The 13,750-nt window shown below is 37.2% G+C and overlaps 1 protein-coding gene across 1 annotated transcript; it reads right to left on the reverse strand.

Moving 5' to 3' along the window:
* Nucleotides 1-5,677: 5,677 nt before the first annotated feature.
* On the reverse strand, nucleotides 5,678-11,416 carry LOC143031758 (uncharacterized). Its single transcript, XM_076195995.1, has 2 exons — nucleotides 11,326-11,416; nucleotides 5,678-7,402 (listed from the first exon to the last, which is right to left on the reverse strand). Exon 2 carries the CDS (start codon nucleotides 7,252-7,254, stop codon nucleotides 5,971-5,973), a length of 1,284 nt encoding a protein of 427 aa, XP_076052110.1. The 5' UTR covers nucleotides 7,255-7,402; nucleotides 11,326-11,416; the 3' UTR covers nucleotides 5,678-5,970.
* Nucleotides 11,417-13,750: the final 2,334 nt, after the last annotated feature.

A 13,750-nucleotide genomic window follows, 5' to 3' on the forward strand; every position in this document is an offset into this window, starting at 1 on the left:
AGATTTTTTTTCATTTACACTAATAATATTGGTGCTACATTTATCAATATTCTAATATTATTATTGTTCTTATAATAATCTTTGCCATCATCATTACTATTACTTTTTCTGTTTTTCTGACATGCAGTTTCCATCCAGTTTGTAAAATATGGGTTAAATAAAAGAAACTATTGTGTATGAATTGTGTGAATTTGAATAGATACCACATTACATTTATATCCAATGTTAGTCTTAAAAAATGCTCCCTTATACATTATGAAATTATAGGAAAAAAGTTCTGATCACCAAATGGAATGTATACAGTTTTTTGTATCAAGAAACATTAAAAAAATGCAGTAAGCAGTCCAAAATACTGAATGAACTGGTATTGTCTACTCAAACATTTATTGAATACATTAGATTTTTTTCAACTGAAAATTACAAAACACACAAGGTTCCGTGCATTATGTATGAGGAATACCTTTCTGTGAAGGTGTGAGGCCATACAACTTTAGTTTTCATTTACCAAGTCGTCTTTTGACCATAACTGGTTATTCTCAAGGAAGAAAGTTTACAGAAATGGGAGACAACTGGGTATATATACACTGGCATAGGACAAGTTTCAATGTTAACTTTGGACACAGTTGTCACTGTAAGGTGAACTGTGTTATGGTAAGTCTGGATGACCAGGTAAGGAGGATTTTGTGGATTAAAGTGACAATCCACACTACATTTGCCAATAAACACATGATGTGTTTTCTATGGTTTGGGGAAGTGGTAGATTCTACATAAACTCAACCTCCTAGGATTTTGGGGACCTATGTCCACCTTCATACCCCAATTCCTAATCCATAGAACATTCTAAGTCTATATAGGAATAATCCTATCCTCACCATATACTTGACAAAGAGTCCCAAAAGAAATGTCCTCAGCATTCTTCTTTTCACCATAGCAAATAATTATGTAACAAAGCAAAATCCTTCCTAAAATAACTGTCAACCTCTGTCATTAGTCTAGCACTGTGTCAGAACCAAAGGTACTCATACCAACCACCTCCAAAAACCATAACTTGAGTTAACCAATGGGTTATGGATTCATTTCTCCACCTCAAAATCAATTAGTGCATTTCTTTAGATAATGTTGCAAAGATATTCCATCAATACAATTAGGAAACCTTGCCCTCCCAATGGTAGCACTAACATGATTTCTGGCCCTGATCCTCAACAATACTCACCTGGACTTTCCACCGTAAACATCGAAAAGTATGTGTGAATTTTTGAATTATCAGAGTTTGACATCCAAGCGGATGTGGCAGAATCATGTAATTGTTCTTGTGTCCTCTGTAAAATAAAGCATATATATTTTTTTTTATAAAGTGTACCATTCTGGTGGCTTCTAGATGATACAAATCATTGTAGATACATTTCAGTATGTTGTCATAGTTGGTGGAGCAGCTGGAACAAAACATAACATTGATACACAACATCGTAGCTGAGGCAGAGCAACCCTAGTCTTCAAAGATGCATTTCCTATTGGCGTTGCTTCTGCAATGACTACTAAACATAAGCAACAAATATCTCTGATCTGTCACATGACTTGAAGTATCGCCACCACTGAATCATCTCACCAGTTACATCAACTTCCTCTTCAACAGAGGAGTTCTACTCATCTGAGTTCAGAGTTCACTAGAAAAAAGCAGGGAGATGACCAAATCGCCCCATTGATTTCAAGAGAAAGAGAGGACTATGGTGACAACAGAAGCACCCTTCTAAAATCAAAAAGTATATATACAGCAGTGAAAGAAACTTGTTTGGCTTGGTAAACAGATGGAGCTTTGAGTTGTGAGAGGATATCTTCATACCTTGTTGAAGAGTGATGTTTGGGCCTGACTTCACTGTACCATTCAATATGACATAGCCAGTGAGCTTGGCAGATGAGTGAATAATGACCCTTGCTTTTACCCTGTCATGTACTTCTCCATGATGCCCATGAAGCTCTTCATGTTCATATTTTTTTATGGAGAGACATGTCTTATAGCCACCACATTGACCCATAAACCAGAGAAATATTTGAATTGTGGAAGTGTTGATCAGTTTATGATGTTCTATGTATCATATGTGGTACTAAATCTAGAACACATGGTGTATGTTATAAGACAAATTTTGCATTGGTACTGTTTTAGTTTAATGTGGTGATATGAATGTTGGCAGCTTCATATGGTTCAGTTGTGCTGGGCCACCAGCATCTACCGTGGGATGAGAGCTGCCAGAGATTTCCATCTTTTGACCCCACCATAATGCACCTTTGCTGACGGACTTCTGTGAGTAGTGGTAAGAATTAGGTGGGAGGGGAATTTTATCTATGACTAAATATTCTGTCGCTCTTAGTCACTCCTTCACAGAGTCAACTTCTCCAGTGAGAGCACATCCCCAGGGTCCCCACAAGGTGATGAGGCAGTAATTGCCTTCTAGAGGGGAGGAACACCTAACATCTTGACAGGGAGAAAAGGGTTTGTCTCTTCCTTTTGAAGGATTCTGTAGGGTATGACCATTGTGTGGATGGTCCTTTGTAAAGAGCTGCTTGGGCATGTACATCATGGGGTAGTTGTGTTAATGTTTTGGGGAAGGAGAGGTATTATTGATGGGCGGGGCAATGGAGAGAGGGGTGCATTGGGATTCTGAGAATGAGGAACTTGATATTGGTAAGTCATAATTTATTCTATACAGGTCTGAGGATATTTGAGGTTCAAGAGACACATGGCAGGTGGCGAGCAAGTGTCACAAGGCTCTACAGGATTGGTTCTTCATGTGGAGGGTTTCTGTGGATTTTGATTGTGGGGATTGGCGTAGGGCTTATTTCAGCATGGGCATCATAGTCTGAGGCAGCATAAACCCCAATGGCAGGGAGAGTGGGGTCGAGATATTTAGAACATACGAATGAAGGTTACTGTCAGAGACCATCAAGCCTATACAAGGCAGTTCCATGTCCATTTCCAACTGTCATCCCTATCCATAAATTTGTTTAACCTTTTCTTAAAACAATAGTTTCAGTGCTCACTACATGGTTACTAAGTCTATTTCATTTGTTGATCACCCTGTTGGTCAATCAGTTCTTGCCCTCTTTCTGTCTTAAATCTAAAATATGCCCAATTTAAATCCAATACTGCGAGTCCTGCCTGTTGTCTTATGATTCTGCAGCACCCTTGTAGCCTTTGATCCACTTGAACCCCAGCCACCCTAGTGTTTGAAAAAGGACTACTTTTGGTGTTGCTTTTGATATGGAGAGGTTACAAGTGTGATGTGCTCCTCATACTGTATTATTTATTATATTGTTTCAGAGAGTTGTCATCATTGAGCAGTGGGGTGGAGGAGGGTTCACAGTAGTGTGTGGTGGGCTAGTGAGATCTGGGTTTGGTTATATAGTGGGATGGGGAGGACCTGAGTGGGTCGTGTGATGGATCCTTATGCACTTGCTTGGTGGGGCTGCTTGGGTGAGAGTGTTAGGAGGGAGTTGTGTTGGGGTGATGAATTGTAGTGCCTCTGTATATTTGATTTCTGGTTCAGCCATCACTGATCTGACTCAGGTTCTCAGAAACCGATTTGCTCCAAGCCTTGGAGGCAGAGGACTTTGTGTTCGAAGCAGTACATTATGCAGTGTGGAGAGAAGATGCCCATTCCTGTTAGACATCGATGCTGTTGCTTAGTATGCCCAAAGTGCTGACAGTAACATGGACATTGACCAGATGAAATTTGGGAATCAGTATCAGTGTGGAATCTTTGCACCATATATTATTATTTCATTATTTTTCCTTATTCTAAAATCTCATTGAAGAATTCTGATTGTGAAGGATTTTAGTAGGAGCAGGAGTGGTAATTCCTTCCACTATGGTGTTAAAGATGGCATGTGGCTTATTTTTGACCCAGATACCACCAAGAGTTGAGAGGAACTGAATCCTTCATGTTACACTCATCCTTGTGATCGGATCCAAATTTGGCGGGGTTTTCCAAGTGAAGAGATGAAGTCCCTCTTTGCTTAGGAGCACTGTGCAGCAAGGGATGCACTTCATCTAAGTATTGGTTGTGATGAGGGCTGGAAGAGTGGGATAAGTTAAGGAATGTGATGTTTAGTGGGAAAGAGCAGCCTCCACTAGGAGGTGTTCTGTTGAGGCAGCAGTGGAGGAAGTTAAAACCAGTATGTCATCAAACTGGTTTAGGTTAGGGGATGGGGTTCATTGCCCTATTGCTGGGCATGGGGGGGACAGGATAGCAGAAGAGGGCTTGTTAGATTTAGTAAGTATGCCAATCCATCCCTTCATTTGTCAGATATTTATTGCTGTGGCTGCAGACTGGGTAACACTGCTAAAATACAGTTCCCCAGTCATGAGAAAGATAGGTATATTATGTTTAGGGCACCTTTTTTCTAGCTCCTTAGGTGGGATAAGCAGAATGGATCCTAAAAAGAGCTGCTCAGATGTATTCTGCCAAGTAGCATTGCTGTCTCAACTCTCAGTATCAGAAGACCTGCATCCCACCTTTGGGTTGCGACTAGAGGCTTCCAGCCCTGTCTCCACTGTCACACACTAGCAGGACTTGTGTTAGTAAAGGGAAAAATTAATTTATTGTGACACTGAGTTATGACAATATACTGTCAGTCAGTCACTATTTCACACCATTCATGATCCCTCCCATCATACCTCCTTCTGGATGAAAGGTCATTCCAGTCCCTTCGCTACACTGTTCAGGTCAGAAGCAATATGGTAGGACATAGCACCTCCATGAAAGGGCCCAACAGCTGAAGGTGGTTTACCTTTTCTCCCACACATCAATTCAAGAAATATATTAATAATAAAATATACAAATAATGAAATAGGTAACCGATATCTACAATGTTTAATGAAGTGAAGCATATTGAAAGCCTTGAAAAGTTAGATATATGACAACATTTCTATAAATTAATACTCCTCAAATCTTTGGTCAAGTCAAAGTTAAATTTTTATAAAAGTTTCCACTTAGGATTGAATCTGCAATCATCTGGTTGATGTTTCCTTCCATTTTCAACACAAATTCCAGATTTCCAAACGAAGCACAGACATACAAAAGCATGCTTAGTATAATTTTCTTTTCTATCCAAATTTTGTCAATCACTGGGAATTAAGGGAACTGCTCCATTCAGAAAATTCCCAAGGGATCATTTTACATGATAATGGAAGTAGTTTTCCAGGGAACAACTGTACTAATACATATTTATCATGTGTTCTCAATGATAGTTTCTGTTTTCATTACTGCGATGGATGGGGAAAACTGCTGAAATAATAGCCATTTTCCATGTTAAGTTAGTTTACTAGTCCACAATTCCACTCATATGGTCTGACTTCTACTTTCTAATTTCTTAATCTGATACAGAGTATGAGCATGCACCTACACTTTAAAGTAGAACTACACACCCACCCACAATGAAGAACAATAATTTTCCTCACACACTGTAATATGACATTTCCCAATGGTTCATTCTTACTCAACTCAGGATCAATATACATCAATATTATTCTCAGGAATGTGAAAGTTCCTATTATGTAGTCAAAAATGGAATGACAAGATTTAAAATACATGATTTTACATTATAATCCAACTATCACAAGATTCTGCCTAAATTGTACATATGCCACATTTCCACATGGAGAAAACAATTACTGCTTACAAATTCTCACACCAGATCACTTCTTTTAGCTGTTCCTATGTAATGAAAGGACATCCCTATACACATATCCATACTCCAAAAAATAATAAGGAAAACAATCTTATGGGGACAAGCTTTAATTTTAAACCATACATGCTGAAGCAACTATTAGGAAGAGAAGGGTTCATAGAACAAAACCTTAATCAAATAGGTGATACAGCCATTCAAGAACTCCAACTAAGCTACATTCTTTAGCCTATTGAAAAAAAAAAGCAAAATTAACCATTTCTAGTCTATTTCCTTATTCAAGTCCTACTACTCTACCTTAATTTCAACCTCCAAATATTTGCCCAATAAAATGCCATCATCTGAACAATCATTGTCATCCGCTGACTCAGAACTTTGAGTTTCTTCTGCAACTTTTCTTTTAGCTAAAGATGATTTAGAATGACCTGCTTGGGCAGAATGAGCACCCCTAGTTTTAGTTTTAGTTTTGTCTACACTATGCACTCTCATGTGCCTCTTCAAATTTACTTGATCTGCGTAAGCCGAGTCACAGACACTGCATTTGAAAGGCTTTTCACCTGTGTGCGTCCGAAGGTGCCTTTGCAGGGAGCCGGCCACGGAAAATGAAGAATCGCACACTTTGCATTTGTACGGCTTTTCGCCTGTGTGTATTCTAATGTGCACTTTCAGATTCCCCGGTCGCGAGAAAGAAGCGCCGCAAACTGTACATTTGTGAGGCTTTTCGCCCGTGTGTGTCCGAAGATGCATTTTGAGCTTCCCGGATGCCGAGAACGAAGAATCACAATGTGTACATTTGTATGGTTTTTCGCCCGTGTGCGTCCGAAGGTGGACTTTGAGTGTGCCGGATTCCGTAAAAGAGGACTCGCAAATTGAACATTTGTAAGGTTTTTCGCCTGTATGTGTTCGAATGTGGACTTTAAGATCCTCAGGTCGGTAGAAGGAAGAAGCACAAGCCGAGCATTTGTACGGCTTTTCTCCCGTGTGTTTCTGAAGATGAAGTTTCAGCGAATCCGCACGAGTGTACGAAGAATCACAAAGTGAACATTTGTATGGCTTGTCAATGTGTGTTCGAAGGTGAGTCTTAAGATCCTCCGAAGTAGAAAAGGACTGACCACACACCGAACATTTGTACGGATTTTCGCCTTTATGCATCATAAGGTGCTTTTTCAGAGAATGACTATGAAGAAAAGACGACTCGCAAAGTGAACATTTGTGAGGTTTTTCGCCTTTATGGATCATGAGATGCGTTATCAGAGAATCGGTTCGGAGAAAAGACGACTCGCAGAACGTACATTTGTACGGCTTTTCTCCCGTATGTGTCCGAATATGTTTTCTCAGAGTTCTGGATTTCAAAAAAGAAGAATCACAAAAGGAACATTTGTAAGGCTTGTCATCAGAATGTGTCTGAAGATGCTTTTCTAGGCAATCAGCTGACGAAAAAGAAGAGTCACAAAATGAACACGGGTGAGATTTATCTTCCATCTGAGTCCAATAGTGACTACTGAGAGCAGAGGCAGAAAATTCAGGTTTACAGTGTGCACAGCTCTGGTGCTTTTCACATCTGCAAGCCATTGTTTCTCTTTTTCTGTCCTTTTTTACTTTGACACTGCACTACAACATGAACTTTTTAGGTCTTTACCACTGTGCATTCATGACTTCCCATTTCTATGACCTAATTTTCTTGTGTAATCCTGGGCTTTCTTGTCCACCTTAGCAGGCTCTGAAATTATTAATAGGGTTTTGTAACATTTGCAAGTTGCCATGACAGTATCATGTATTAACACAAAAATACTAGATAAAATTCTTAATGCCCTTAAAAGAAAATGTATTAATAGCAACTCCATTTAACATTTTCATATTTGCATACTGTACAAATTCATTTGTATCATGAACACTAAATCATGAATATATATTGCCAAATAATGTTAACATACAGCTTCATAATAAAATATATATATACATATATATATATATACCATTTTATAACATACAATGCCAAGGATGTAGCATTCCAATCTATTAAAGCAAAGTTATTTTATCTGATCTATAAAACTTTATTCTAGCAGTAAAGAGGAAAGTCCTTGATAGGAAATTCCTAAATGAAAGAGTTTTAACTATAGTCTCAGAAAACCCCATATTTCATATGGTGAAATACTCAATCTTGTCAAAATATGGATAATAATAAAGTATCAAGTTGGCAAGAAATTAATGCATTATTATACCCATAGGGTCGTTATAATCGGTGCTATATCCAAAAATATAGCCTTGTGATGCCTCCCACTTCACCTGTCCTCAATTAAAATCTCCTTGTTATACTTTTTCTCATTTCAATGGATGTCAATACGTATGTATATGTACATGCATACACATATGTAAATATATATATTATTAATCCATTGTTGCCTAGGGTTTCATTAAATGGAAAAACCGCACCCCCACAGTGGTTGGTAACGTTCCTCAGAACCTCCCACAGATCTCTCAAGGAAGAGCCTTTGGACTGTTGTCGGTGTTTTATCAGTATAGGATTGTTTTTGTCACCAGCTCAAAGTGGTAGGAGAAAAGTTGCCAGTTGTCAGCTCTCCATGTATGAAAAAATGTAAGAAATACAGTTGAAGTTGATAAAAAGAGATCTTGAGCCCAGTCCAGAGACTATACTGGTCCCTCAGGGCTGCAACTAATGAAGGTGAGATGGTTGACAAGTTTTGAAAAATGGCCAACTTTGCTGTCCATCCTGTAAGGCTACCACATCCAGATATTGATCTCTCTCAAATATATATATATATAAATACATTAGCTTTAATATCTATAAGTATATTATCTCTAATCTTACTGTAGACAACCCATCTATTTTACTGAAACTACTTCTACCCTTTATTTGTTACTCCTCTATTTCCTTTTTTATTTTTTCTATTTTATTTTATTTATTTTTATTCAACACCTAATCTCCTGATCTATCACTCCCTAGTCACTGTCCTCACCTGTTTGGTCATCTTTTTCATTTTCATTTCTTCCTCTGTTGTATCCATCTTTACCATATTCTTGAATTTGTGTTTGCCTGTAAGTTTCCATGCCCTATTCATTGTCTCATTCAATGTGCATTATAATTTACACTTCATTTTCTCTGTCCATAAATCTACTTAATATCCTTTTGTGTATGTCTTTCTCACTGCCCATAATTAATTGCACAATTTCCTCTGCTTCCTGTATTTCCTTTATCTCTTTCTGTTCTTGCTAGTAAATGATTATTTTTCCATCCTACCACAATATTATGTTTGTCTACTACTTCTCTTACCAGCATTTCTCTACTCTCTTCACCTTTCCGACATCTTCCTTTTCCTCTCCTTTGTCACCCCATAACCTTATTAAACTGAACTTTCTCTTCTTCATGTATCTCTAGCCAAAACTTATCTTTCTCTTCCTTTAACTTTCACCTTTCAATATGTTACACTTTCTCTTTTGATTTTCTTTTAAATTAGACGTCATTTAACTGGCATTCTAAATCATCTATTCTTGCCACGTCAGCTGTTAACTATTTATAAGTGTATTCTTTTCTTCCCTTATGTCCTACTACTGTTATCAACTCATTTATTGTGATTTATTTATTTTTCATTCTATTTTTCATTTCTATTTTTTGGCAAAAGATTGGAAAGGAAGAGCATAACAGGAGAACTTTTGGTCCATAATTAGGTCAGATGCAGGAAAAAAAATAAAATAAAAAAAGAAATATATATATATATATATATATTATATATATATATATAATAAACAAATAAAAAATTATAATAGATATAGAATAAATGAATAATAAGATATAAACATAATAATGAGTAAATAATAATTAATTACTAAATAAAATAAAACAAATTAAATAGAAGGCATTGCAGCATATTGCTTTGGTGTTTATTGAAATGAATCTTAAATTGTTAACTGTACTTACATTGCACTACCTCTCCAATGTTTATGCCATTCCTTTACTACATGGTTGGCTGGTCTATATTATTTCTAGTAAGACTATTATTATTATTAATTTCCCATTCCTGTTCAGGGCTAGTACCAAGTTTACTATTGTCTCCAGTATTTTTGTCAACACACACCTTCACCTAACTACCTTCCAAATTCTTGTTGTCTGTCTCATACTAAATCACTTCCCATTCTTCACATAAAAGGACTCTATGCACCCCCCTCCCCCAGGTTCCAAAACCACTTTTAACCCATTAAACTCCGATGACAAGATGTCTTGTCATTTGGTCAAATAAAACAAAAAATCATAAAACACCAAAATGTTTGATCAAACATTTTGGTGTTTTATGATTTTTTGTTTTATTTGACCAAATGACAAGACATCTTGTCATCGGAGTTTAATGGGTTAAGTAGTTATATCACTGTTGACTAATTCCACTGAGCAGGGGATACTGTTTCACCATGGCCGCCAAAATTATATTTTCTTATGAGGTAATGTATGGGCGTATGATGAATGATCAGATCTAGTGATTGTATAAGTTCAGATTACATAGTGTGGAAGGACCCAAAACCTTCTATTAGGTACATTAGATCAGGTTTGATTTGCTATTGGCCTTTGAAGTCTTTTACCTAGTTGAGCATATATTGAAGTAACTAACCTAACCTCCTGCAGGGAAAGGTGTTGGGGGGGAGGGGGGGAGTTAGCTTTAAACCCTCCTCAGATGTAAAAAGGAGGGGGGGATGGGGGGCAAACTGCTAAGGTAATCAAAGGTAGTTTCAGTGTTTAGCATGACCCTATGACCTAAATCCATGCAAGAAATTAAACAACAGTAGGGAATGCATAATCTATAACCTTTTAATTTCCCGCAAAATACAATTAAGATATCTTAACCTCCACCACACCTAACATAACTTACCTTTGTCTAATTTAACAAGCTTATATCACATGCTTTCTAATTCCCCTTGTTTGCCTGTTCCTTTAATTGGTCTATTTATGCTTTCTTAATCAAACCTACATTTTTTTGCAATCCTTGTAGTTCCAGACAAGACTTAAAAAAAGCATCTCAAATATAGTATTACCAGAAAGTAATCTCTTGAATTTGGAATTTAATTCACAATAACCTTTCCTGGTATTTTTTGTATAAAGTATTACACAATTTTTATATATTTACAGCAAGAAGGCATTTTTCTATCACAATGTCATTTTCCTCCTCTTTTGCTGGTATCATAATATCTATAGGCTATGGCTATATCTATCCTGTTACCCCCACTTCAGTATCTTATCTTGGATCATTTATATGCATTCACAACCAATTACTGTTGTATTTCATATACGATTACTGTCACAAGACATTCGGTACCTTTACCATCTGTAACTCATCTAACAAGTGATATGAGGGGATTCATTAGATTAATTATAGCGCGTTGTTTCCTTTTTTCCCCAACCCCCACAAATACATAAATTCATTGTATGCCCCTCATAATGTGGGATAAACGCAAATACATGGTTTTTATGCTTGTATATTGATTTAAAAATACGGTTTCACCCGATGTTATCCTAAACAACTGCGACAATTTAATTATTGTATTCCGTACCTTTAAAAAAATCAATTCGTGTGTCTTAACACTGGTTAAGGCTCAAAATCACAATAGAAAGTTACTAGAATCAATAATATAACTTACTCTTCAATGATTTCTAAAAAGTCCACACAGGAAATGACGTATGATTTTAGTGAGAGGCCATATTTGTTTACATCATATTGCTCGACTCTGCTACTACTGGCCTCCTTTTGATTTTTACATAGTAATTTATAAAGAAATTATTTTATGACCGTTATTTTAAAATAACCCTAAATTAGAATTAATTAATTTGTATTCGCCATGGGAAAAAGTGGAAAAATAACAAAATTTGATTAGAACAGGGTACGGCCAAACGTACTTTTTGTCAACAAGCATTAGGAGAATTATAGCATTGAACAAATGTTGTCATTGCTGGAAAGAAAATATTCCATGAGGATAGCAGAAGAAACTGTAGACATCCTTTATAGAGTGCAGGGTCTCCAACAATGAATAAAATGCTGAATGACTCGGTCTATATTTATATCACAAGTTCCTAAATTACCGACTGTATGAAACATGTATTCGGTATCCTATTCGTGGGCAACAGGTCTACGTAAATCCGATTTAATATTTTACCAACTACATTCCAAGATACAGAATACCAACTATATATTTACAAGTGATGTCAGCAAATAAAGAGTAGTAAACGTTATTTTTACATTGGCTATAGGCGATCATTTACATATAGGTACTCATAGTTAACATGGGCGAGGGCCTAAGTCTTGTGTATACAGCTTAATGTTAACAAACAATACTATATCTTCCCTATTCGCTGGTGACTTGGTAAGCATACGAAAAATCTTGAGAAATGTCCTTGTTAGGATATTTTCTATCATTTGTGATTAACAGCTATTGTCCACCCTTGAAAAACGTTGTGGCAATAACCCCATTTTATATACAATTATCTTTTCATATTCCGACAGACTTCTTTTCCCCTCCACAAATACCGATCTCGCGCGAGTGGGTGGTATTTTCTAGGTAGTCCATGAGATCTTAGAATTCATATATATATATAAATCAATTTATGGGTAATAATGAGATCTTGCGCACACACAAAATACCTTTGCTTAAGGGGGGGAGGGTAATGACTTGTAGTACTGGGGCAATATCTTCTAATAATCTTTGATTTCAACACTCGAAACAGACTGTTCATACAGGAATAAATATGTTATATATACCAAGGGTTTTCCCCTTCCCCCTTACAAGGGAGACAATCAATGTCAAGTGGCATATACCTACTTACACCCATTCCTCCCCCATTCACCACCCTTTCCTCCTCATCTCAGCTCCTTATGAACGATGGGCCATCCTTGTACCCCGCCCACTGGCCTGGATCAGAAGCAATGCACTAAGACACAGCACATCCACACCAAGGCAGCTTCACTTAATTGGCGACCCCCTCTTTCCATCCCCTTATGCAGAAAAATAGAGGACGGGGAGAAATCCCTTCTGGCTGCGTCAAATTACCATTCGCACATAACCACTACCTAAAGCCCCGCCCTTCTTTGCATCAGTATTATTTATACACAACCATTCTCCACTCACCCCCATCTCCTGCTTTCTCCTTCAGGGTATATAATTACACACACACACACACACACACATACACTATAGGCCAGTATCACTAACAAGCACCATTGCCAAAATTTGTGAGAAAATAATCAAGAATAGATGGGTAAAACATCTGGAAGACAATGACATATTAAACCCAAGACAATTCGGATTCAGACAAGGAAGATCATGCTCCACAAACTTAATATGCTTTTACTCAAGACTAATAGACATAGTGCAAGAAAGAAATGGATGGGCTGATTGTGCATTCCTAGACTTGCAAAAAGCCTTTGACAAAGTACCACACAGAAAACTACTAAAAAAACTGGAACACATAGGAGGAATACAGGGAAACCTACTAAAATGGATAGAGGACTTTCTGACTGGTAGAAAGATGAGAGTAGTGCTCAGAGAAAAATATTCAGACTGGAAAGAGGTGATCAGTGGAGTACCGCAAGGATCTGTGCTGGCACCAATAATGTTTGCTATCTATATGAATGACATGGATGAGGACGTGAACTGCTACATGAGCTTCTTTGCCGATGACGCCAAACTGCTAAGGAAAATAGAAACTGATGAGGACTGTGAAGCACTGCAAGAAGACCTAAATAGGGTATGGAACTGGAGTCAGAAATGGGAAGTGGACTTTAATACTAAGAAGTGTAGCATAATGGAGTTTGGAAAAAGCAAAAACAGAATATCAGGAAAATATACAATTGGAACCAAAGAAGTAAAGAAAGTAGGATCCGAAAAAGATTTGGGAGTAATTATCACGAACGACTTGTCCTATGATATACAGATTAACAAAATTGTCGGGGAGACTTACAATTTGCTAAGATCAATAAAAGTGGCGTTTACATACTTGGACGAAGACATGATGAAAAAAATATTGGTTACATTGATAAGGCCTAGATTAGAGTATGCAGCGACATTGTGG

Source organism: Oratosquilla oratoria, chromosome 12 (assembly GCF_046742065.1).
Source record: "Oratosquilla oratoria isolate Oo_2021 chromosome 12, ASM4674206v1, whole genome shotgun sequence".
Classification (NCBI taxonomy): domain Eukaryota; kingdom Metazoa; phylum Arthropoda; class Malacostraca; order Stomatopoda; family Squillidae; genus Oratosquilla; species Oratosquilla oratoria.

Bases quoted from the DNA above. Each gene is read 5' to 3' on its own strand.
- LOC143031758 (XM_076195995.1), bottom strand. From the start codon at position 7,254: ATGGCTTGCAGATGTGAAAAGCACCAGAGCTGTGCACACTGTAAACCT.